Source organism: Peromyscus eremicus, chromosome 23 (assembly GCF_949786415.1).
Source record: "Peromyscus eremicus chromosome 23, PerEre_H2_v1, whole genome shotgun sequence".
NCBI classification, from domain to species: domain Eukaryota; kingdom Metazoa; phylum Chordata; class Mammalia; order Rodentia; family Cricetidae; genus Peromyscus; species Peromyscus eremicus.
Window position 1 is genome coordinate 35,668,855 of NC_081438.1, and position 22,961 is coordinate 35,691,815.

Genomic DNA, 22,961 nt, shown 5'->3' on the forward strand with positions numbered 1-22,961 from the left:
TGCAGCAGAAAGATGGGTCCTGCTTTCGTATCCATTCTGTAAGCCTATGTCTTTTTATAGGTGAATTAAGTCCATTGATATTGAGGGATATTAATGTCCAGTGATTGTTCATTCCTGTTATTTTTTGGTGGTGATGTGTGTGTACTTTTCTTCGTTGGGGTCTACTGCTGTGGCTTTATCTATTGCCTATGTTTTCGAGGTTGTATCTGACTTCCTTAGGTTGGAATGTTCCTTCTAGTGCTTTCTGTAGGGCTGGGTTTGTGGATAAATATTGTTTAAATCTGGCTTTGTCATGGAATGTCTTGTTCACTCCATCTATGACGATTGAAAGTTTTGCTGGGTATATTAGTCTAGGCTGACATCCATGGTCTCTTAATGTCTGCATTACATCTGTCCAGGACCTTCTGGCTTTCAAAGTCTCCATTGAGAAATCGGGTGTTATTCTGATAGGTTTGCCTTTATATGTCACTTGGCCTTTTTCCTTTGCTGCTCTTAATATTCTTTCTTTATTCTGTACGTTTAATTGTTTAATTATTATGTGGCGAGGGGACTTTTTTTGGGGGTCTAGTCTGTTTGGTGTTCTATAGGCTTCCTGTATCTTCATAGGCATTTCCTTCTTTAAGTTGGGAAAGTTTTCTTCTATGATCTTGTTGAATATATTTTCTGTGCCCTTGAGTTGGTATTCTTCTCCTTCTTCTACTCCTATTATTCGTAGGTTTGGTCTTTTCATGGTGTCCCAAATTTCTTGGACATTTTGGTTCATGACTTTGTGGACTTTAGTGTTTTCTTTGACTGATGAATCCATTTCTTCTATTGTATCTTCAACGCTAGAGATCCTCTCTTCCATCTCTTACATTCTGTTGATTATACTTGCATCTGAAGTTCCCAATCGTTTTCTCAGATTTTCTATTTCCAGCATTCCCTCTGTTTGTGTCTTCTTCATTTTTTCTATTTCCCTTTTCAGGTCTTGGACTGTTTCCTTCATTTGTTTCATTGATTTTTCTTGATTTTCTTTCAGTATTTTATTGTTCTCTTCCAGGACTTTATTGATTTCTTCTAATTTGTTTGCCCTTTCCTCTAGTTGTTTACAGCGTTCTTCACATTTTTTTGTCTTTTCCTCTACACGAGCCTCTAGCTTCTTCATGATGACATTCATAAGGCTATTTTCTTCTGCTTCTTCTAATTTCTGATGTTCAGGTCTAGGTGTTGGAGGAGGGCTAGGGCCTGGTGATGGTGTATTACTATTCATTTTGTTGTATGTGTTTCTGCCTTGACGTCTGCCCATCTCCTTGTGGTTCGTTCCTGGCCTTATTCGCACACTTGGTTCAGAGCTGACAGATTCAGGAAGTCTCTCTCTCTTGTCCAGATGGGAGCTCTCTTGTCCAAATTGGAAGTCCGGGGCAGGATGGAAGCTCTTGTTCAGAAGGGAAGTCCGGGGGAGGATGGGTGCTCTCCTCTCTCTCTCTCTCTCTCTCTCTCTCTCTCTCTCTCTCTCTCCTCCAGATGGGAAATCCACGGCAAGATGGGAGCTGGGGGCCAGCCTCTAAGTCTCAAGAAGAGGCTTGGGGCTCAGGCGGATGGGCGTGGGGGCAGGGCGTGGAGACTGCAGGGTCTGCCAGGGGTCTTGGAGAAGGAGATCCTTCCCGGTGGGGCTAGAAGGGCACCTGCCCAGGGACCAGAACCTGGGGCCAAGTTGGGCAGGTCTTCCCTGGAGTTGCTGGTGCCCAGGGATGGGGTCCGGGGCAAGCTAGGGCACTCACCTGTGCTTCAGAAGGGAAGTCCTGGGCAAGATGGGAGCTGGGGGGCCTGGCCTCTAAGTCTCAGGAAGAGGCTTGGGGCTCAGGCGGATGGGCGTGGGGGCAGGGCGTGGAGACTGCAGGGTCTGCCAGGGGTCTTGGAGAAGGGGATCCTTCCCAGTGGGGCTAGAAGAGCACCTGCCCGGGGAGCAGAACCTGGGCCCAAGTTGGGCAGGTCTTCCCCAGAGTGGCTGGTGCCCAGGGATGGGGTCGGGGGCAAGCTAGGGCACTCACCTGTGCTTCAGAAGGGAAGTCCTGGGCAAGATGGGAGCTGGGGGCCGGCCTCTAAGTCTCAGGAAGAGGCTTGGGGCTCAGGCAGATGGGCGTGGGGGCAGGGCGTGGAGACTGCAGGGTTTGCCAAGGGTCTTGGAGAAGGGGATCCTTCCCGGTTGTGGTAGAAGGGCACCTGCCCGGGGACCAGAACCTGGGGCCAAGTTGGGCAGGTCTTCCCCGGAGTGGCTGGTGCCCAGGGATGGGGTCGGGGGCAAGCTAGGGCACTCACCTGTGCTTCAGAAGGGAAGTCCTGGGCAAGATGGGAGCTGGGGGGCCTGGCCTCTAAGTCTCAGGAAGAGGCTTGGGGCTCAGGCGGATGGGCGTGGGGGCAGGGCGTGGAGACTGCAGGGTCTGCCAGGGGTCTCATAACAGGATACTAGATGTGGAACAAGGATGACTGGACTGCTACTCACATCACCAGGCAGGCTACCTGGAAAACAGGACCCCAAGAAAGACACAGGGATCGCCCAACGACAGAGAAATGGAATGAGATCTACATGAACAGCCTGGACATGAGTGGGGGTAGTGAAGGGCGAGGGTCGAGGGAAAGAGAGCTTGGGTGAGTGGGAGATCCCAGCTGGATCAAAAACAGAGAGGGAGAACAAGGAATAGGAGACCATGGTAAATGAAGACCACATGAGAATAGGAAGAAACAAAGTGCTAGAGAGGCCCACAGAAATCCACAAAGATACCCCCACAACAGACTGCTGGCAATGGTCGAGAGACAATCCGAACTGACCTACTCTGGTGATGGGATGGCCAAACACCCTAATTGTCGTGCTAGAAACCTCATCCAACTACTGATGGATCTGGAGGCAGAGATCCATGACTAGGCCCCAGGTGGATCTCTGGGAGTCCAATTAGCGAGAAATGAGGAGGGTTTATGTGAGAGAGAATTGTTGAGACCAAGGTCGGATAAAGCACAGAGACAAATAGCCAAACAAACGGAAACACATGAAATATGAACCAATGGCTGAGGGGTCACCAACTGGATCAGGCCCTCTGAGTGGGTGAGACAGTTGATTGGCCTGATCTGTTTGGGAGGCATCCAGGCAGTGGGACCGGGTCCTGTGCTCATTGCATGAGTTGGCTGTTTGAAACCTGGGGCCTATGCAGGGTCCCTTGGCTCAGCATGGGAGGAGGGGACTGGACCTACCTGGACTGAGTCCACCAGGTTGATCTCAGTCTGTGGGGAAGGCTTTGCCCTGGAGGAGATTGGAATGGGGGGCGGGCTGGGGGGAAGGTGAGGGGGGCGGGAGGGGGGAGAACAAGGGAATCTGTGGCTGATATGTAGAACTGAATTGTATTGCAAAATAAAAATTAAAAAAAAAAAAAAAAGAAAAAAAAAAGAGTTGCTGTGGTCATGGTTTCTCTTCACAGCCAGAGAAGTCCTAACAAAGATAAAAATGCATGTAAGATAACAAACCACGTTTTCACTTCTGTAAACAAGGCTGGTTGCCACAGCTGTACAGGATGTGCTTGATCACCCATAAGTTGGAGATACATAGGCAGAAAGTATATCAGGACGTATGCTCACCCCTGATTGGACGAAGGTAGGAAGTACATAGCCTTGTAGGTTTTGCTTTTATAAGCACCTGACCAGCATAATTCACGGCCATTCTCTGGGAATTCTGGGTATGGACCTGGCCAGTATCCATTGTTCTGCCCAATATTTAATAAAGCTTCAAATTTGCCTCAAAAAAAAAAAGCCATCTACAAATGCATTAAAAACAATCCCTATATGATTTTTAATAGGTAAATTTAGGCAATACTCATGGAGTATTTTTAATAAAATATTAAAAAGAGGATCCGTTTTTATAGATCCCAAGTAACATATTAAAGCAGCCTGTCAATTATCAACAACATGGAACAAACAATTTACCTGCACTTTATTTAGTGGGAAAATAATTGTTATAGGCTCTTTGTCAGTAAGAAATTATTTTGATGACCCTCTTTTTGCAGCCATATGTTGCTAGAGTTTTCCTGCCTGGCCCATCTCAGGACAAATCTCTGTCACCCGCCAGTCCCACAGCCATTCAGACCCAACCAAGTAAACACAGAGACTTATATTGGTTACAAACTGTATGGCCATGGCAGGCTTCTTGCTAACTGTTCTTACAGCTTAAATTAATCCATTTCCATTCATCTATACCTTGCCACATGGCTCGTGGCTTACCGGCATCTTCTTATGCTGTTTGTCCTCATGGCGGCTGGCAGTGTCTCTCAGCCTTCCACTTCCCAGAATTCTTCTCTTTGTCCCGCCTATACTTCCTGCCTAGCCAATGGCCAATCAGTAATTTATTTACTGACCAATCAGCAACACACTTGACATACAGACCATCCCACAGCACTTCCCCTTTTCTTTTCTTAAAAAGGAAGGTTTTAACCTTTATATATCTCCAAAGTCAGCTTGGTATATTTGGGAATTTGGGTGTAGTTTCTCTTACTACTTCCTGCTGGAGGGGGGTGCTGTATCTTATGGGGACACAAAGAATATTTTAGGATTATGGAGTAGTCCATGAGGGTGTATCGTCTGAGCCAGTTGCCTTGAAACGGTTCTGGATGTTGGATCATCTGGGTCATGGTGTCATCGGAGACCTTTTAGGTGGTTTTGGCTGGTCAAACCTGATGTATCTTAATCTGGAACAAATCCATAGCCTCTGGCTTTCTGTGGAAACAAAAGCAGAGACTCTTTTCCAAAGCAACATATCCTTACATCCAAATTTTGAAGTCAAGGTACCTTTAAAATATACATTTTGGCATAACTCAACAGCTTTTACAATCAAATGTTTTTCTGCAGTTAAAAATCCCAAAGACAACATAATCCAGATTCTCTGTGTAATATCCATTTTTACGTGGCTTATTTTTTATACTACCTTTATTGCCTCTTTAAAGACTTTATTTTTAAAAACTATTTATTTCTTTATATAACTGTATATATTTCTTTTTTGTCTCTTTTAAGCCTACATATATTTTACACACATTGTAAACTATTACATCTGAATCTGTCTTATTGTGAATCTATTGCCTTAAACTGCAGCAGCTGTGGCTGCTGGCTCCGCCCACCTCAGCTTCCCAACATGGCTACGTTTACCACCAGCTCTGGGAGCTATCCTGGGTTTATACTTTTATCCAAGCAGCGTATAGCCCAGAAACCTCTTTTTTTGTTTTGTACTAGCAAAGGCTAAATCCACCAAGCAGCTTAATGTGCCACTTGTAGAGGCCTCATTCCCACCATACGGCAGGTCGAGCGCGCAAGCTAGGAACCCACCAGTAGCTCAAACCGGCAGCTGCCGCTCATTTGAGAGAGACAATTAGGAACTGTTTTTAGCTCCGTTTTAGAATCTTTTTTCTCAGTTTTTAGGTGGAAACTCTTGCCCCACGTTGGGCACCATTTGTTGCTAGAGTTTTCCTGCCTGGCCCACCTCAGGACAAATCTCTGTCACCCGCCAGTCCCACAGCCATTCAGACCCAACCAAGTAAACACAGAGACTTATATTGGTTACAAACTGTATGGCCATGGCAGGCTTCTTGCTAACCGTTCTTACAGCTTAAATTAATCCATTTCCATTCATCTATACCTTGCCACATGGCTCGTGGCTTACCGGCATCTTCTTATGCTGTTTGTCCTCATGGCGGCTGGCAGTGTCTCTCAGCCTTCCACTTCCCAGAATTCTTCTCTTTGTCCCGCCTATACTTCCTGCCTAGCCAATGGCCAATCAGTGATTTATTTACTGACCAATCAGCAACACACTTGACATACAGACCATCCCACAGCAGCCATATTATTTAATAAGCTCATAACCTGCTCTGTTTCAGGTGCTACATTTTTTTAAAGAATTTAACCAAGAGTCTCCAAAAAGCAGCTTAAAGAGCAGAACCAAAATCCTCAGTAGTGATAAACAAACAAGACTATACCCCAATATATGGTTCAAAATTATGAATACTGCTCTTTGAATATATTTATTATATAAATTAAACATTCATTCAAAGCATTAATCAGATGATCAAGAGAAGAGAATATCCTCCATATAATGAATGGCTAATACCTCTGGAGATTCAAACAGCATTGGCTTAGTACTTTATGTCCTGATTGCAATTGTTTTCCGTAGTACACTTGGGCCTGTTTTAATTTTTCCTTCCATGAAGGGATCATTGTTAATGACTTATTTCTACTATTAGGAGAAAAAAAAAACATTTCCCGCGAAGAGATATTTAATACTGAGTTATTCCCACTCTGAGGGAAAACCAAAAAACATTTAAATCAAAATTAAGCAAACAAACAAACAAGAAAATTGTAAGTCCTGGGCCAGCTGTGCCTGCTCAGGCTGCAGCAGTGGAGCTCCACCCACCATCCTCTGAAGTTCAGGTGTTGCCTCACTGTGCTTTGTGTGGTCCTTGAGAGAAAGCACCTGCAGCATCACCCAGCAGAGAACTCTGAGATCCTGCTTATTGATGAAATAATGGCTACCCACTACACCTGCTGACATAAATCCCTTTTTTCTATGGGAAAGGGATTTTTCCTTCCTCTATTTCTACTGGGAAGGGGCTTTTTTCTCCCTTTATTTTTCCTCAAACCTTCCTATTTGTAGGCCTTTAGTAAATAATTTCTTTTATTCTACCAGGAAAAGTCTTTTTTTTTTAAACAGGGAAAATTTCTTTTTAAATTTCCTTTTCTTTCCTCTTTTCTACCAGGAAGATTCCTTTTTTAAATTTCTCTTATTCTTTGTCTCTAGATTTATCCACTTGTATCCTTAATTCTTGAAACGGTGCAGCTAGTATTTCAACCTTTTGAGTCTCTACGTCCCTCTCACCTGAAGAAGGAAGAGGAGATTCATATCCATTATGTTGACCCTCCTCACATTCTTCTTCCACTGAAACAACATTCCTGTCTTCCTGTGAGAAAACATTCTCCTCTGCGGACTGACAATTTCTAGCCTGAATGTTTTCCTTTTTACTTCCCTGTTCGACTTTAGGTGGAGCTTTCTGTGATTTCTCACTCTGCATCGGATCCAGAGCATTTGAGATCAAATTCCATAAAGACCAAACCTTGACTGATATAGGCTTCTTTCTCTGATGAGCTCTATTAAGCTCTCAACACTTGCTTCCACAGTCAGTTTTAATTAAACATGAGGAGTTGCATGAAACCAGTAACAATGCCTTTTAACTAACACCAAAGGCTCTGTAAGCCGTTTTTCTTCCCCATTCACTCCATTTCCTTTCAACAAACACTTTAGTAACCACACATATTGCTGCTCCCGATGTGGGGAAATCCCCATATCCTCATCCCATCCTGGAGTATTGCCTGCTCTGCACAAATTTACCTCCAGTCCTGGAGTGTCCGGATCTCTCTCATCTCTGAGCCTACGTTGTTGGTTGCCAAATGTCTGGTGTTTCCTGTTGTACTGGATGTTCAAAGAAGGAAAGACCTTCCAGAATTTAGTTTTAGGCTCTCTGGCAGCACGAAGGAATAGTTTCTGTGAACTGAACCTCGCATCTCTGTTCATAAGCGTATTTACTGAGTGGGATACAGTGAGTTCCGTATACCAAAGTCCCTTTAATCTGTTGTAGATGTTCTCTGAAGGAAGTCATCACATCCTGGCTACTTCAGTCCTTACTGTGCACTGTTTGCAGTACTCAATAATTCAAGAACTCCAAGCATGCCTGGATAGTCTAGTGACTAAAGTCATGCAACAGAGGGAAAACCCCTTCAAAAAAACAAAACAAAACAAAACAAAACAACCCTACAAATCATAGAAAATAGTCACTGTTCTCTACTATGATTACTTCAAGGTCTAGGTACCTTCAACAAACAACCAATACATTCTGCCATTGCCCTAGATAGAGTGAGAAGCAACTTTTTCATTCTAATGTTTATCTTAGATGCAATGACTCTACTAGATTCCCACTACAAACTATTTTGTCTTTAAGTGACTCGTAGTGTCTTGATTGACATTACCTATCACTTTACAAAGACTCTACTGGATCCTTGGTCAGACTCCCTTAGTTGGAATGGAACCTCCTGTGACAATGTGTTGTATAACCAGAGTGAGGGTCACATAACATGAGAATCAAAGTCTGGATTTGGGGTTCTGGCTTCAGAACCTGGCTTGGGTTAATCAGCTGTTTTCCCCACACAGGTTGTTTGATGGACATATACCTGTGTTAGCTATCACAGACACAGAGATGATCAAGAACGTACTAGTGAAGGAATGCTATTCTGTCTTCACAAACAGACGGGTAGGTAACTTTGTTTTAATTTAAAAAGTTGATTCATGTTTGTTATTTGTATTTATGTGTATATATGTATGTCCATATAAGTGAATGTTATATGTGTGTGGGTTCTTGTGAATGCCAGAAGAGGGTATGGTGTTCTAGGCAGTTGTGAGTGGATTGACATGGGTTCTGGGAACTAAACCTGGCTTCTCCAGAAGAGCAGCAAGTGCCCTTAACTGTTGTGCCATATCTCCAGCTTCCCCCATTTACTAATGCACAACTTTATATTTTACTTATTGAATTGATTTTGATTGATTGGTTTGGTTTATTAGAGAACTCACTCTGTAGGCCAGGCTTGCCAATACTCAGAGATCTACCTGCCTCTGCCTCCCAAATTCTAGGATTAAAGGCATGTGCCAGCACCACCCAGTTATACTAGGTATTTGTTTTTATTTTTTATTTTGAGTTTTTCAAGACAAGGTTTCTCCTGTGTCCTGGCTGTACTAGAACTCACTGTATAGACCATATTGTCCTCGAAATCACAGAGATTTGCCTGCCTCTGCCTCCTCAGTGATGGGATTAAGGGCATTCACCGCCACCTCCTGGCTACTTAATGAATTTAAAAAATGAAATAAATATAAATTCACAGTGGTTTCCACAATAACATACAAGCGGGGTCTGGGCATTCATTTTGCTAATAGGAAGTGTAAATATACCACATTATTGTAATCTAGTTGCAGATGAACACTGTTGTCATCTAGATCGTGTTTACATTTCCTGTCTCACAGGACCTTTCTCTTGTCTGTGTGATGTAGTACACTTAACCACAGGTCTAGGTGTGTGTGGTAACAAGCACTGAGAATAAAGAGCTGCTCCTTGACCATGCAGTTCCCTCTTGCTAGCCCATTAGTTGCCTTGTTCGGCCTGTCTTCTTCTCTTCACCTTGTATATCCATTTTCCTTCTCAATGAAATGTGGGGTCACTGTTAAGTCTGATGATTATTTACCTGGTCCTTCTGTGTGGGTTTGCTTGAATACAAATTTTACAATTTTGAGATTTGCTCTTAAACCTGTGGCTTTATTTATGTTAATTTTGTGTAAGGTATGATACTTAGTTCAATGTTCTCTCTCTCTCTCTCTTTTTTTTTTTTTTTTTCCGAGACAGGGTTTCTCTGTGTAGCTTTGCGCCTTTCCTGGAACTCACTTGGTAGCCCAGGCTGGCCTCGAACTCACAGAGATCCACCTGCCTCTGCCTCCCGAGTGCTGGGATTAAAGGCGTGCGCCACCACCGCCCGGCTCTCTCTCTTTTTTAAACCATCCCTATTCCACTGACCTATCTGGGGAAACATATTAGTTCTCTCTTTCTACCCTGTGGGTCCTGGGGATTGAACTCAGGTTGATGGGCTTGGCAGCAAGCCCCTTTACCTGCTAGCCATCTCTCTGGCCCTCATTCAGCCTTGAGTCATGGTGAAGTTGGCTGAAGGCCGAGTTTGCAGCTGCCCTTCATCAAGTGGAAGCCATTTCCATTTCTTTCTGTTGTGCTGAGCACTTTAATATAAGGGCATGTTGGGAGATGCCACAGTAGTATAAATTATACATATGGAAGGTAGAAGGAAGTTCCCACCAGGGAAATAGAATTATGTTTTCTATTTTATCACTGTATAAAGAATTAAGGAAAAGAGATTTCTACAGCATTATTCCTAAGCAAGCAAACAGCTCCCGAACCAAACAAATTGGGAATAGAGAGGTGACTTAGTGTCTGAAAGCTCTGAAAGAGGATGGGGGGTTGGTTGCCTAAATCTACATCCAGTGACTCACAACCACTTGTAACTCTTGCTTTAGGAGTACCAACTCCCTCCTCTGGCCTCTGAATACACTGAACACATGTGCATTTATTCATACATACATACATACATACATACATACATGCATACGTACATGCAAGCATACAAACATACATAAATACAATACTAAAATAAATCTTTAAAAACCCAAGCATCAAATCCTTTAAGTGTCTCAGGGCTAGGGAGATGGCTCAGGGGTAAAGAACCTGAGTTTGGCTCTCCAGCATGTATATAAAATCTGGGCATAGCAGCATGCATGTGTTACTTCAGAGCTGTGTTTGGAAATAGGTAGATCCTTGGGGCTTGCTGACTAGCTTTTCTAGCCAAAGCAGAGCCTTCTAGATTCAGTGAGAGACCCTGCCTCAAAAAATGCACTAGAGACTGCTGTGGGATGGTCTGTATGTCAAATGTGTTGCTGATTGGTCAATAAATAAATCACTGATTGGTCAGTGGCCAGGCAGGAAGTATAGGCGGGACAAGGAGGAGAAAAAACAGAAAAATGGAAGGCTGAGTGAGAGAGACACTGTCAGCCACCATGATGAGAAACAGCATGTGAAGATGCCGGTAAGCCACGAGCCATGTGGCAAGATATAGATTAATGGAAATGGATTAATTTAAGCTGTAAGAACAGTTAGCAAGAAGCCTGCCACGGCCATACAGTTTGTAACCAATATAAGTCTCTGTGTTTATTTGGTTGGGTCTGAGTGGCTGTGGGACTGGCGGGTGTCAGAGATTTGTCCTGACTGTGGGTCAGGCAGGAAAACTCAAGCAACAAGAGACTTATACAGGAAGTTACCAGACCTCTGGTCTCTAATTCAGCATGTACACAGGAACTCTACTCTAAACACACACACACACACACACACACACACACACACACACACACACATACACACACACACAAACATGCACACACCCCATATGAAATCATGACTTTTCACATTGCTAAATGTTGTTAATATAGAACTAAAGAACTTGTCTGTTGCAAAGATAACTTTCCATCTGTCCCCAAGCCTTTTGCCATCTGCATAGCTCTGGAGAATCTGCTATATCTTGTTCCCATCTTCTCTCCAACCCTGGAACTAATTTTCCAACCACAGAGAGATTTACATTTAGAAGGATCCTGAAATGTAGAGATTTGAAATCTTAACAGGCAGCCCAGTGAACACCTGATTTCTTATGGACTGTGAGGAAATTTTGACATTTTTGCATCTGACATGAGGGTTGATCCATAGTAAACAGTCAGTAACTAACTGCTATACTCCAATATCCACTTAGCACTTTTGCAACTATGGAAAATTCTGGACTTACAGAAAGCCAAATTTGTATTTTTTTGGACTCTAGGAATTTGGCCCAGTGGGGATTATGAGAAAAGCCGTCTCCATGTCTAAGGATGAGGATTGGAAGAGAATTCGAGCCTTGCTGTCTCCCGCCTTCACCAGTGGAAAACTCAAAGAGGTGACTGGAAGGACTTTTAGGTGAAACGTTTGTGAGACTTGAGTCCCCACACTTAACTATGGATGCCTTTGTGTTTTGTGCTTAGATGTTCCCCATCATTGAACAGTATGGAGATATTTTGGTAAAATACTTGAGAAGAGAGGCAGAGAAAGGCAAGCCTATCCCCATGAAAGAGTAAGTAGTGATACATGTACTGAGGTTCTGGGAGAGGAAGGGCAACTGAGGCAGAAGGGTCATCATCTGTGTGTCTCACATGGTCCAGCTGCTCCTTCTTCCCTTAGACACTAGATGGCAAAATATTCAGTTAGAAAAGAAACATGGTACTACCAAGGTCACGAGGGTAGCGGGAGGGTAGGAGGGGAAGGTACTTGGTTAGTACTGAGGTGATTTTGCCTGTCCTGCCCAAGATTATGAAATTTTCAGGCTTCTTGGTGCATGTGTTTAATTCCCATGTCTCTCTCCTCAGAGTGTTTGGGGCCTACAGCATGGATGTGATCACAAGCACGTCATTTGGTGTGAATGTTGATTCCCTCAACAACCCAAAGGACCTTTTTGTGGAAAAGGCCAGGAAGCTCATAAGATTTGATTTTTTTGACCCATTATTCATGTCAGTAGGTATGTTTGATGGTTCTTCTGCCTTTTGACCCACTGCTCTTGTCTGTGGCCATGTTAGTCAGTTCTGCCTTTCTCTTCCACAGCTACCAAAACTAACAGCTCTACTGGTATATAATTCACTCCCCTTAAAGGCACAATCCAATATTTTTAGTGCATTCAAATGTATGTAACCCTTACTTTTGTTTTAGAACTTCATTTTTCTTTCAGACTGTGTTGCTATAGCTGGCCTGGAAGCTGTTCTGTAGACCAGGCTTATCTTTCACTCATGGTGATCCCCTTACCTCAGCCTTCTCTGTGCAGGGAGTCAAGTGTATGCCGCCAGTCCTGGCTTTGATTTAGATTTCTTTTATTTATCCTTTGTCAGTATCATATAGGCATACAATCTATCTCGATTATTCCTACCCCTAACTCTCACCTCCCTTTTTCCTGAGACACCCCAATACATCTTCCTCCCAATTTATGTCCCTTCCCTTTTGAGTTCAATCAGTGCTGCCTGCCAGGATGCTGACCAATATTATTGGCATGATCTCATGCATGTGGTCAGTTCATGATTAGGCCATGACATGTCCATGATTTGGCATCTCACACCACCCCTCCCTGGATTTTACTTTATTCCCACACCTCTTTCATGATGTTCCTTGAGCCTTGAGTGGTGGGGGTGTTGGTATACATGTTCCACATAGGGCCCAGCACTCAACAGTCATTTATTCTCGGCACTTTGATCACTTAGGAGTCTGCATTGACTGATGGTCTACATGGCCTGTTACCAATGTCAACTGCAGAGTACTTAGTTCTAGCCATGTTGCACATTTGCACCATCATCCTTCAAGCAGCCTTGACATAAGCCACCACCAATACACTTTCTGTATCTTTACATATTCTGGGTTTTTTACATCAATGGGATCATAATCTATGTGGTTTCTGTGACAGGTCCCTGTCATTTAGCACACAATTAAAGGAAGCAAGTATCACTCTCTCTTGTGTCTATGAATGAGTAGTATTCCATATCTGTTGATAGACATTGAGGTTGGTTTTATATGTTTGCAATGAATTTTGCTGCTAGGGGCATTTGCATACAAGATTATGTTAAAATATTTGATTTTATGTTTTGGGGGTATACATTCAGAATCACAATTGCTGAGTCAAGAAGTAACTCTATTTTTAACATATTAAACAAGTGAGCATACGTTTTCCACAGCAGCCACAGTGTTTTCTATGTCTTCTAGAACAACAGGAGAGTTCAAGGCTCTCCATGCTCTGCAATGCTTGTCTCTCCATAACTTTGATCATTGCCACTTAGTGGATATGCTGTGGGCTGGCCCTGTGGTTTTGATCAGCATTTCCCTAGTCCTAATGCAATTAAAAAACAAAGTTAAATATTTTAATGTCTGCCTTTTTGATCATCTCTCTTACATAGCTGAATTACTTTAAAATTTTTGAAAGTTATTTTTATTTCATGTGTATTGGTTTTTTACCTGCACATATGCCTCCCATATGAATGAATTGCCTGCTAAGGCCATGAGAAGGCATTGAATCCCCTGGAACTGGAGTTACAGATGGTTAGGTGCAGCCATGTTCATAATGGGAATCAAACCTGTGTCTTCTGCAAGAGCAATCAGTGCTAAGCACTGAGCCTTCTGTCCAGACCTTGTAATACAGAAGGAGCATTATGGTGGTGACCCAGTGTGAGCAAGGTCACAGAGAGAATGGCTTCTGGCTGAGACTTGGTGACTTATTCTTTAGATTGCTTCATGACTTCTCTAAATGAAACTTGCATTTCTACTAAAACTTTATTTTTTATCTATCCTTTCCAGTACTCTTTCCATTCCTCACCCCAATGTATGAGAAGTTAAATGTCTCTATATTCCCCAATGATTCAATAGCATTTTTCAAAAAATTTGTGGACAGAATGAAGGAAAATCGCCTGTATTCTAACCAGAAGGTAAAAAGCGGTAGTCCCCTTAGAGGTCCATGGTTTAATAATGTGTTGGGCTGTGAACATGTGAGCTGTGTACTTCCCTTCACCTATCACTAAAGGTAGATAGAGAAGGCTAGATTGAGAGAGAAACAGACAGAGAGAATAATAACATTTCTGGGGGGGGAATAAGTTAGAGTTTTGAAAAATTGATTGAAAATAAGATAAGAACTAACCCTTAGCAATAGCAAAGAAAACAAGATGTCTTACATAAGGACTGAAATTTTAAAAAATGGCAAGGCACAATACCTACACAAGACCAAGACCACCAAATCTCCAGCATAGATGAGAGAGGACCTCTCGAACCCTCACCCCTCACTGAAGAACTATTGGTAGTTGATGGCTGCAGAAGGAGGGTGTGGCCACCAGTAGGTTTCCCCTGCACCAGTGGATGGCCCCACAGCCAGACACATGTGGGCAGCACCAGCTGGACTCAATGGGTTATTAAAAAAGAAAAGGTCATGAAGTTTGAGGAAGAAATGTTATAAGGGATAGAGAAGGGATCGAATGGAGGAAATGGTGGGGTGGATACAAGCATATCTCATTGTATACATGCATGAAATTCTATAATACCTAAAAATGATTAAAAAGGGGGGAAATACTATTATTATCTTCTTCAAAAACATTCTCAACAATGAAAATTATTGTTTAAAATTATAACTCTTGTAATTTATTGTAAATGTGGTTGATGTGTTAGCTTGATGGCTTCCTGGTTTAGCCACTGGCACTTTTGTTCTATGATGACTCTAGCAACACTAACTTGAGTAATCAAAGCTTCTGCACGGCTGATCCACCTCTGACCTCTGACCTCACCATTGACCTTCTGTTTTTGCAACTTCTCTTTCTGCTTCTAGCACCGAGTGGATTTTCTTCAGCTGATGATGAACATGCGTAAAAATTGCAAAGACAAAGAGTCTCATAAAGGTAAACAAGGACTCTCTGGTCTATGGACAAGGAAGCTCTCAGGCAGTGGTCAGATTGCTCAGAAAATGTGTGGGAAGGTTTTCTAGCAGAAGAATACCTCTGCAGTGTTGATGACAGAAGGACATGGCTATTGTCTCCAGGGAATATTCTAGAAGCACAGGGGCACAGGTTTGTTCCAATTGTAAAGGGTAGCCATGATGGAAGTCTTCAGTGGTCTCTGTGTGTTACCTAGGTCTTTCCCAGCACACTGACTGGGAACTCTGCCTAGACATCTGATTCCAAACATCCAGTCAGGAGGCATGCACCCAAACTGTGCTGGTGTTTTCTTGGAGCCCTGCTGTACATGTGTTCTCTACCTTAATCTGTGCTAACGATTTACGTTTCTTTGTGTATTGAATAAGAGGCCTCTTTGTACAAACACCCTGGTTCTCTTCATTTTTTTACACACTTAAAAATCACTTTTAGATTTTTATCTTCTTCAGGTAGCATATACATGTGTGTGCACATGTGTACACCCCATGCCTGTGTGAATGCCAGAGGAAGGTACCAAGTGTCTTCCTCAACCACTCTCTGCCCTATTTCCTCCACACAGTGTCTCCTATTAGACCTGGAGGTGGTTGGCAGTCAGAAGGTCCCTATGACCCACAGAGTTGGTGTTACAGGTGTGTGTTACCATACTTGCCTTTTTACATGGCGACTGAGGAGTCAAACTCAGGTCTTCACGCTTGTGCAGCAAATGTTCTTATCCATTGAGATATCTCTAGAGCCTCACAGCTATGATCATATTTTAATTTAAAACCATTATTACTATCATGGTTGCTAATTTTCAGACTTTAATCTACATGTGTGCATCAGTAGCTAATGTAAAGGGATTCTTCCGTTCTTGTATCTTATTTTTAGTACATACAATTGCTTATATACAACAATATGATATTCTAGGTTCTGATGTTTGCTTTTTAAAGTCATCATATATTTTGTGTTTCAAATTCTCTCCAGTTTGTTCACTTGAAACCCTTTCATGTGATCAGATAACTTCAAAATCTTGTATACCTCCTCATCCTTTGAGGTTGGATCTCATATAGCCCAAGTTGACCTCACATTCATGGAGTGTCTAAGAACTACCTTTTAATATCTATGCCTCCATGCCTAGTTTATACGGTCCTGAGGATTGAACCCATGGCTTCAAGCATGCTAGGCAAACTCTCCATGTACTGAGCTTAATGTCCTTAGCCCTTCTGTGTCAATTTTGATTGCTAAATAGATATTAATTTTGAAAATTAATTAAAACTGATTGTGGGTTTATAGTCCAGTTTCAGTTTAGTAGCAATACTTAAACTAATTGGAAGAAAATAATTGCCAACAACAGAATCACAACACTCATAAAAAAATGTTTACAACTGCCTGTAACTCCAGCTCTATGGGCTCCAATGCCATCTTTGCCCTCCATGGGCGCTTGTACACATGTGCCATGTGCGAGCACACACACACACACACACACACACACACACACACACACACATTAAAAAAAAAAACTTAAGCTCTAGCAGAAGACTGGAGTTCAGTTCCCAGAACTACCTCTGAAAGCTCAAAAGTTTCTAAATCTCCATGTCTAGGGGATCAGATGCCCTCCTCTGGACTCCATAGGCACCCCCCACATACAAATGGCACCCTTCTAGACAGACACAAATATACATAAATAAAAATAAAGGCAAATCGTTAAACAGAATAAATTACATGTCTTGAAGTTGCCCACTGATGATGATGAGGACCAGAGCATAAACCAGGGACATCCTGGCTGAAACAGTCTTCCCCTTCTCTGTCTGTGTCACATGGATGTGAGAGTGACAACAGTCCCAGGGAGACTGAACGGCTACTCCATTTTCATCTCTAGGGAAACAGGAGCCTCATTTGATTTTCTCCTCATCTCTTCTGTAATGGTCCTCCCTGACCTGTTTTCCTGAAATATTTTCTTACTTTCAGCTCTGTCTGACATGGAGATCGTAGTCCAGTCAATCGTCTTTATTTTGGGTGGCTACGAAACCACCAGCAACACCATTGTCTTTGCCCTGTATTCACTGGCCACTCACCCTGATATCCAGAAGAAACTGCAGGAGGAGATCGATAAGACTCTGCCCAATAAGGTGAATGGATGGTGCTTGGAGGAGGAGGAAAAGGAGACACCGATCACCCTCAGTGGTGTGTGTGTGTATGTGTGTGTGTGTGTGTGTGTGTGTGTGTGTGTGTGTGTGTCTGTGTGTGTATCCTAGATCTACACTAGGTGTTTTCTAAATAACTCTCCACTATGTTTTAAGACAGGCTTTCTCACTGAATCTGGAGCACATTAATTTGTTAGGTAGTCTGCCCAATGATCACCAGACATGCATTTACTCTGTGTCCCCCACCCCACTGCTGGGATTATAGATGGGTGCAACTGTGTCTGACTTTATGAATGATGTGTATCTGACTCAGGCTTGCATAGTAGACACTTCACAAATTGAGACATCTTTAAGCCCCAAGTGATAGTTATTCTAACCACTTCGTAAAGGGCTGGATAGATGGCTCAATGATTAAGAGCACTAGCTTCTCTATTAGGAGTTCCATCCAGGTTTGATTCCCAACCCCAAATTGCAGTTCTCAGCCATCTGTAATGCCAGTTACAAGGGATCTGACACCCTCTTTTGACTTGTGTGGGCACTGCACTCATGTGATACACAAAACACATATGTGGGCAAAACATCTAAACACATAAAATAAAATAATTTAAAAACCTTATAAAATGTTTTGTAATTGCCTAGGACCTTTTCAATGCTGAGTTCAGCTTTGGAGCTACTGAGAACTCAACAGTACAATTCAGACCTATTGAAAGTTAATGTAATATCCCAGCACATATTTTTTTCTTTCTTTCCAGGCATCTCCCAACTATGATGAACTGATGGAGATGGAGTACCTCGACATGGTGTTGAATGAAACCCTCAGATTATACGCAGTTGCTAACAGAATTTTTCAGGCCTGTAAACAAGACGTTGAAATTGATGGTGTGTTTATTCCCAAAGGGTCCTTAGTGACGGTACCAATTTATGCTCTTCACCGTGACCCAGAGTACTGGCCAGAGCCTGAGGAATTTCGCCCTGAAAGGTACCAGAATCCCCAGAGTGTGAATCCACCCTGAACCATGTTTGCCTGTATATGCTATGATGTCTCTTATGGGAAGATGATCTAAATGTGATTTTGCATCCATTTGCATTCTGTGATGAGAATGGCAGAGAAAAGGAAGGAAACAGAGGAGAGGGGAAGAGAGACAGGGAAGAAAATATGAGAATTTAAGTACAGAGTGTTTTTCTTCTTTTACCTCAAGTAGCAAATGACCAACTTAAGTGTGAGGCAGGAGCCCATTTTCCTTCAGTCTAACTGGCACATGCTTTTCAGAGATGAAGTCAATATTATCCTGAATGGACTTTTAGAGTTTAGAGATCTATCCCCTTTTTTTCTCACATTACCCTGTCTCTTCTCTCTCCTACAGTGTTGAATCTCTACTTGTACTCATCAAGACTTCCTCCTGTTTTCATGTCTTCCTGTTTTCTTGTGGCTCCTGAGTTTAATTAGGGTTGCTTGCACAAGCGTAGCAGGTATAGGAATTATTTACTGGAGAATGAACAACTCACCAATAGCTACATCATTGAAGAGAAAGTTCCCCCTACCCCAGAAATGGTTAATTGTCAATAGCTCTTTAGGGAGGCGGCACCTCATGATCTCCCTCCCCCATCCATGACAGAGTGTATCAACATGGGTCCAGTCTTGTATAGGCAACCCCAGCTCCTGAGTGTGCGAGAGTAAAATGGCTGTGTCCTGTCCAGATGGTGCTGTTTCACAGCACCCCTTTCATTCCCTTGCTCTTATGTTATTCTGCCCCCTCTTTTGAGATGTTCTCTGAGCCTTGTTGGGAATGATATTGATGTCCCATTAAGTGCTGAGCACTCCACCATCACTGTTTTTCAGCATTTTGACCAGTTATGAGTCTCAGCGTTAACTGTCTCCCACAGCAACCAGAAGCTTCTCTGATCAAGGCTGAGAGCAGCACTAATTTTTGTATATAAACATAAATATTTGGAAGACAGTTTGATACCATGTCCACTTAGCAAAACAACAGTACTATATTCACCTTAGAGCCTATGACCTCCATAGCCATTAGATTTTGTCCAGATTTGCAGTACCAGGCATTAATTTCCTTTGTAAATTGGAACTGCAACCTAACCAGACAGTGGTTGGTTACCCCTATCCCATAACACCATAATTACACTAGTGGACACAGAGGATAAATTTTCTTTCAAACAGCAGTTGTCTTATCTACCATCAGGAAACTCTTACAGGGCAAGGGAGATGGAAAGGACCTTTAGTGTACAATTTCTCACAGCCGAATACCTGGAAGCAAAAGTTCAATGAACCTTTCCCAAACTACCTGTATGTTACCAGTTAGATGTCTAAAGACAAACACATGTATGTAGCTCTTATGCTTCTGCCTTTTGTTGACTTATCATTACTCTGTGTCTCCAGGTTCAGCAAGGAGAACAAGGGCAGCATCAATCCTTATGTATACCTGCCCTTCGGTAATGGACCCAGGAACTGCCTTGGCATGAGGTTTGCTCTCATGAACTTGAAACTTACTCTCACTAAAGTGCTGCAGAACTTCACCCTCCAGCCTTGTAAAGAAACACAGGTGAGGGGAAGACTATCTCTGTAAATGATGTTTTGTGTGAGACAGTTTTTTTCAATTGAAGGTTCTTTTTGTCAAAACGAATCTGCTTGTTTGAGGTTTGGTAATTTGCTTTATGTCCAAATGAGTTATTTTTATCTATGCAAGAGGTGAGGTGCTTTTGATTCTGGGTCAATATAGAGCACAACTGTAGCATTATGAAGAGTTAGTGCAGGCCAGTGTGAAAGGATTACGTGCATTATATTTGAAGTTCCAGTCATGTCCATTGGAGATTGGATATGTCACATGCCATCAAGAGGTGCACTGATCATGTCTTCATGTTTATTGAGTGATGTGCTCTTCTTCCAGAATTCACAGAAGCCCCCCACTGACAGTCTTATCAACCACTAGCTGTACATTAACAACTCATATATGGGGTTAGGGATGTTTGTCATTTGGAAAAGTGCTTACCTATCATGCACAAAGCTCTGGTTCCAATCCTCATGACAGCATGAAGTGGCAGTGGTGATACATACCTGGAGTCCCTGAACTCAGGAGGTGGAGGCAAGAGGGTCAGAAATTCAAGTGATCCACGGCCACTTAGTGAATTTGAAGCCAGCATGGCCTACATGACATCCTGTATAAAAACAAAAGTGGAAATTCATGATACATGCTTATTTCTGAAACTCTAAAGTAATTTACCCACATGGCCTAAAAGTTCATCTCTGACTTCCCAAGTGATGCCAAGTTGAGTGTCATTATTTTAAAATACAATTGCTGGGACTCAAGTGATGACTTAGTCGTTAAGAGCAGTAGCTACTTTTACAAATGACCTGAGTTCAGTTCCCAGCACTCACATGGCGACTCACAACCATTTGTAACTCCAGTTCCAGGGCCTCTGATGTCCTTCTCTGGCTTTTCTTGAGACTTCCACATGTGGTATATGCACATGTATAGGAAACACACTCCTATACACAAAATAAGAATAAAAAATCTTGAAAAGTTTGCTGGTTATGATGAACTTCAAACTTATGAGGCATCTTGATGGTTCTGCCTCACTTTTCAGGAGCTCTGCTCCAGAAAAGAGGTAGCTGTCATATTTCCATAAATCATGTATCCTTTCCTTCACATTCTGTTCTTATACTTCAAGTTCTTGTTCATTCCCCAATGACTCTTCCTCCTGGGTTTATTTCCTCATTTCTTTATACTTTACTTTCGGCTACTGCAGGTTGTTTTTTTTCACCTACGCTAATACATTGTGATTAAAGCCTCCAGTTTAGTTGTGTTTTTCCAAGTATTGAAGGACATCCCCTGTCCTTTCTATATCACCTCATATCATTCTTCCACAATCTCCAAAAAGTTTTTTTCTGAAAACTTTCTGCATTGAAAGCCTTTGGTCAATGTTTTGAAGTATACCTTTGGTAAATGTTTTGAAGTATAGCTTACAATTATAATATTCTTCCATAAAACTGAACTAACTTAAAAATTAATAGATAATACTTGTATATATATTTAATGCACATCTTTTTTATGCATCAAGGAAAACACATATATATTACTTAAATTTTAAAGGAAGTAGATGGTACATTTAGAGAAAGCATTTACATTTTCCTGAACAACTTGTTCTTGTTTCATTTAAAGGGATGGGTAAAATTTATGGGACTTGTATATTTAGAATGTGTCTTCTCTTTGTCAATTAGTTTTATGTCTGGATGAATAGACGCCTGACAGTGTTTTTTCTGTGATTTCTGATTTAAGACTTTACCTACACACAACCTCACCTATGTTAGTACTTTCTCACAAAAGCATTTAAATCATCAGCATGTATAAGGATTTAGATAGACAAAGCAAAGTTTATATTTTGAGAGCCAATGGCACACCTGTCATGTGACAGATTGTCTAGCAAGTTCCACTCATTTTAAATTTGACAATTCTCTATCTCCATGACAACTTTGGTTTCTTCCCTTGTCCTGTGACCAGAAGATTACTCGGTTGGAGGCCTTCCCCCTCCATCACTGAGTAGCATGAGCCTAAAACATCATTTAAAACACTGTAGGACTCAAAATTCTTCAATCAACCCATCTGTGAAAGCCAAGAATAGATACTGGAAAAGCAAGCAAATATCTGTCCCCCTACAGACTTGCCCTGAATGGGCTCAACTGTACTGGTGACATATGATCTAGGAGCTGAGGACTGTTCACAGAGGTGAAATTCACCCTCTCAGTGCTCAACTTGCAAGTTTCATCAAAAGAAATTACTTTTCAGAACTTAAACAAGACATTATGACATATTAACTAAGAATCAGGCTCAAATATGTTAAACTCACTGGGCTTAGTGGTGTATGCATTTAATATCAGCACTCAGGAGGAAGAAGCATTTGGATCTCTGTGAGTTCAAGTCCAGTCTGGTCTACAGAGTAAGTTGCAGAACAGCCACAAATACAGAGTGAGACCCTGTTTTGAAAAACAAAACAAAACAAAACAAAACAGAAATTAAACTCATCTGTTTTACTCTTAGCACAGAACAGAAATAACATAAACCAACATGACTTCATCTCAGGCCCTGTATATAGTAGAGTCTCAGCAAATATTTTACCTTATCCAAATTTGGAAGCATGCCTTCACCATCTAATTGACACAGCTTGGAGAATAAGGTAATCAAAGCACATGATCTTAAATAAGCTTATATGTATTTGCAAAGCATCATCATCCTGGAGGGTTTTTTACATTTCTTTAGGGGTTGTTGTTGGTTCACTCCTTGATTCTCAATATTTTTTTTCTACTCTTGCAGATACCTATGAAATTAGACAAAAAACTACTTCTTCAACCAGCAAAACCTATTGTTTTAAAGGTTGTACCACGGGATGCGATCTCAACTGGAGTGTGACTTTTCTCAAGGACTTCTGCTGTTTTCTTCAAGAAAGTGATATGTAAGAACACTGGAATCTTTAATTTACTTCATGAATGAAACCCAGATGAAGATGAGGCTTAATAGACTGGCCTTGATGCATGGTTAAGGATCCAGTACATCCATTCAGCTTTCTCAGTGTCAATACAGAGTACCATCTAATGTAAAGGAAATGACTAAATCAGTTGACAGAATGAGAAATTCACCTTCTCTGGTCCTCATGGAACCATGTTGATCCACATCTGGTTGTCTCCATCAATTTCC

General features: G+C 42.0%; 1 protein-coding gene across 2 annotated transcripts in view; it reads left to right on the forward strand.

The window, feature by feature from the left end:
- Nucleotides 1-22,708, forward strand: part of LOC131898675 (cytochrome P450 3A31-like) — a 40,060-nt gene extending 17,352 nt beyond the window's left edge. The window contains exons 4-14 of one of the 2 annotated variants that reach the window (XM_059249897.1): nucleotides 8,210-8,309; nucleotides 11,473-11,586; nucleotides 11,672-11,760; nucleotides 12,053-12,201; nucleotides 14,016-14,143; nucleotides 15,031-15,100; nucleotides 17,081-17,241; nucleotides 18,009-18,235; nucleotides 18,724-18,726; nucleotides 19,652-19,814; nucleotides 22,581-22,708. In XM_059249897.1, the coding sequence (XP_059105880.1) occupies nucleotides 8,210-8,309; nucleotides 11,473-11,586; nucleotides 11,672-11,760; nucleotides 12,053-12,201; nucleotides 14,016-14,143; nucleotides 15,031-15,100; nucleotides 17,081-17,241; nucleotides 18,009-18,235; nucleotides 18,724-18,726; nucleotides 19,652-19,814; nucleotides 22,581-22,676 (1,300 nt within the window). In that variant the 3' untranslated portion in view covers nucleotides 22,677-22,708. The remainder of the gene's footprint in view (nucleotides 1-8,209; nucleotides 8,310-11,472; nucleotides 11,587-11,671; nucleotides 11,761-12,052; nucleotides 12,202-14,015; nucleotides 14,144-15,030; nucleotides 15,101-17,080; nucleotides 17,242-18,008; nucleotides 18,236-18,723; nucleotides 18,727-19,651; nucleotides 19,815-22,580) is intronic. The other variant, XM_059249896.1, reaches the window with a different exon arrangement.
- Nucleotides 22,709-22,961: the final 253 nt, after the last annotated feature.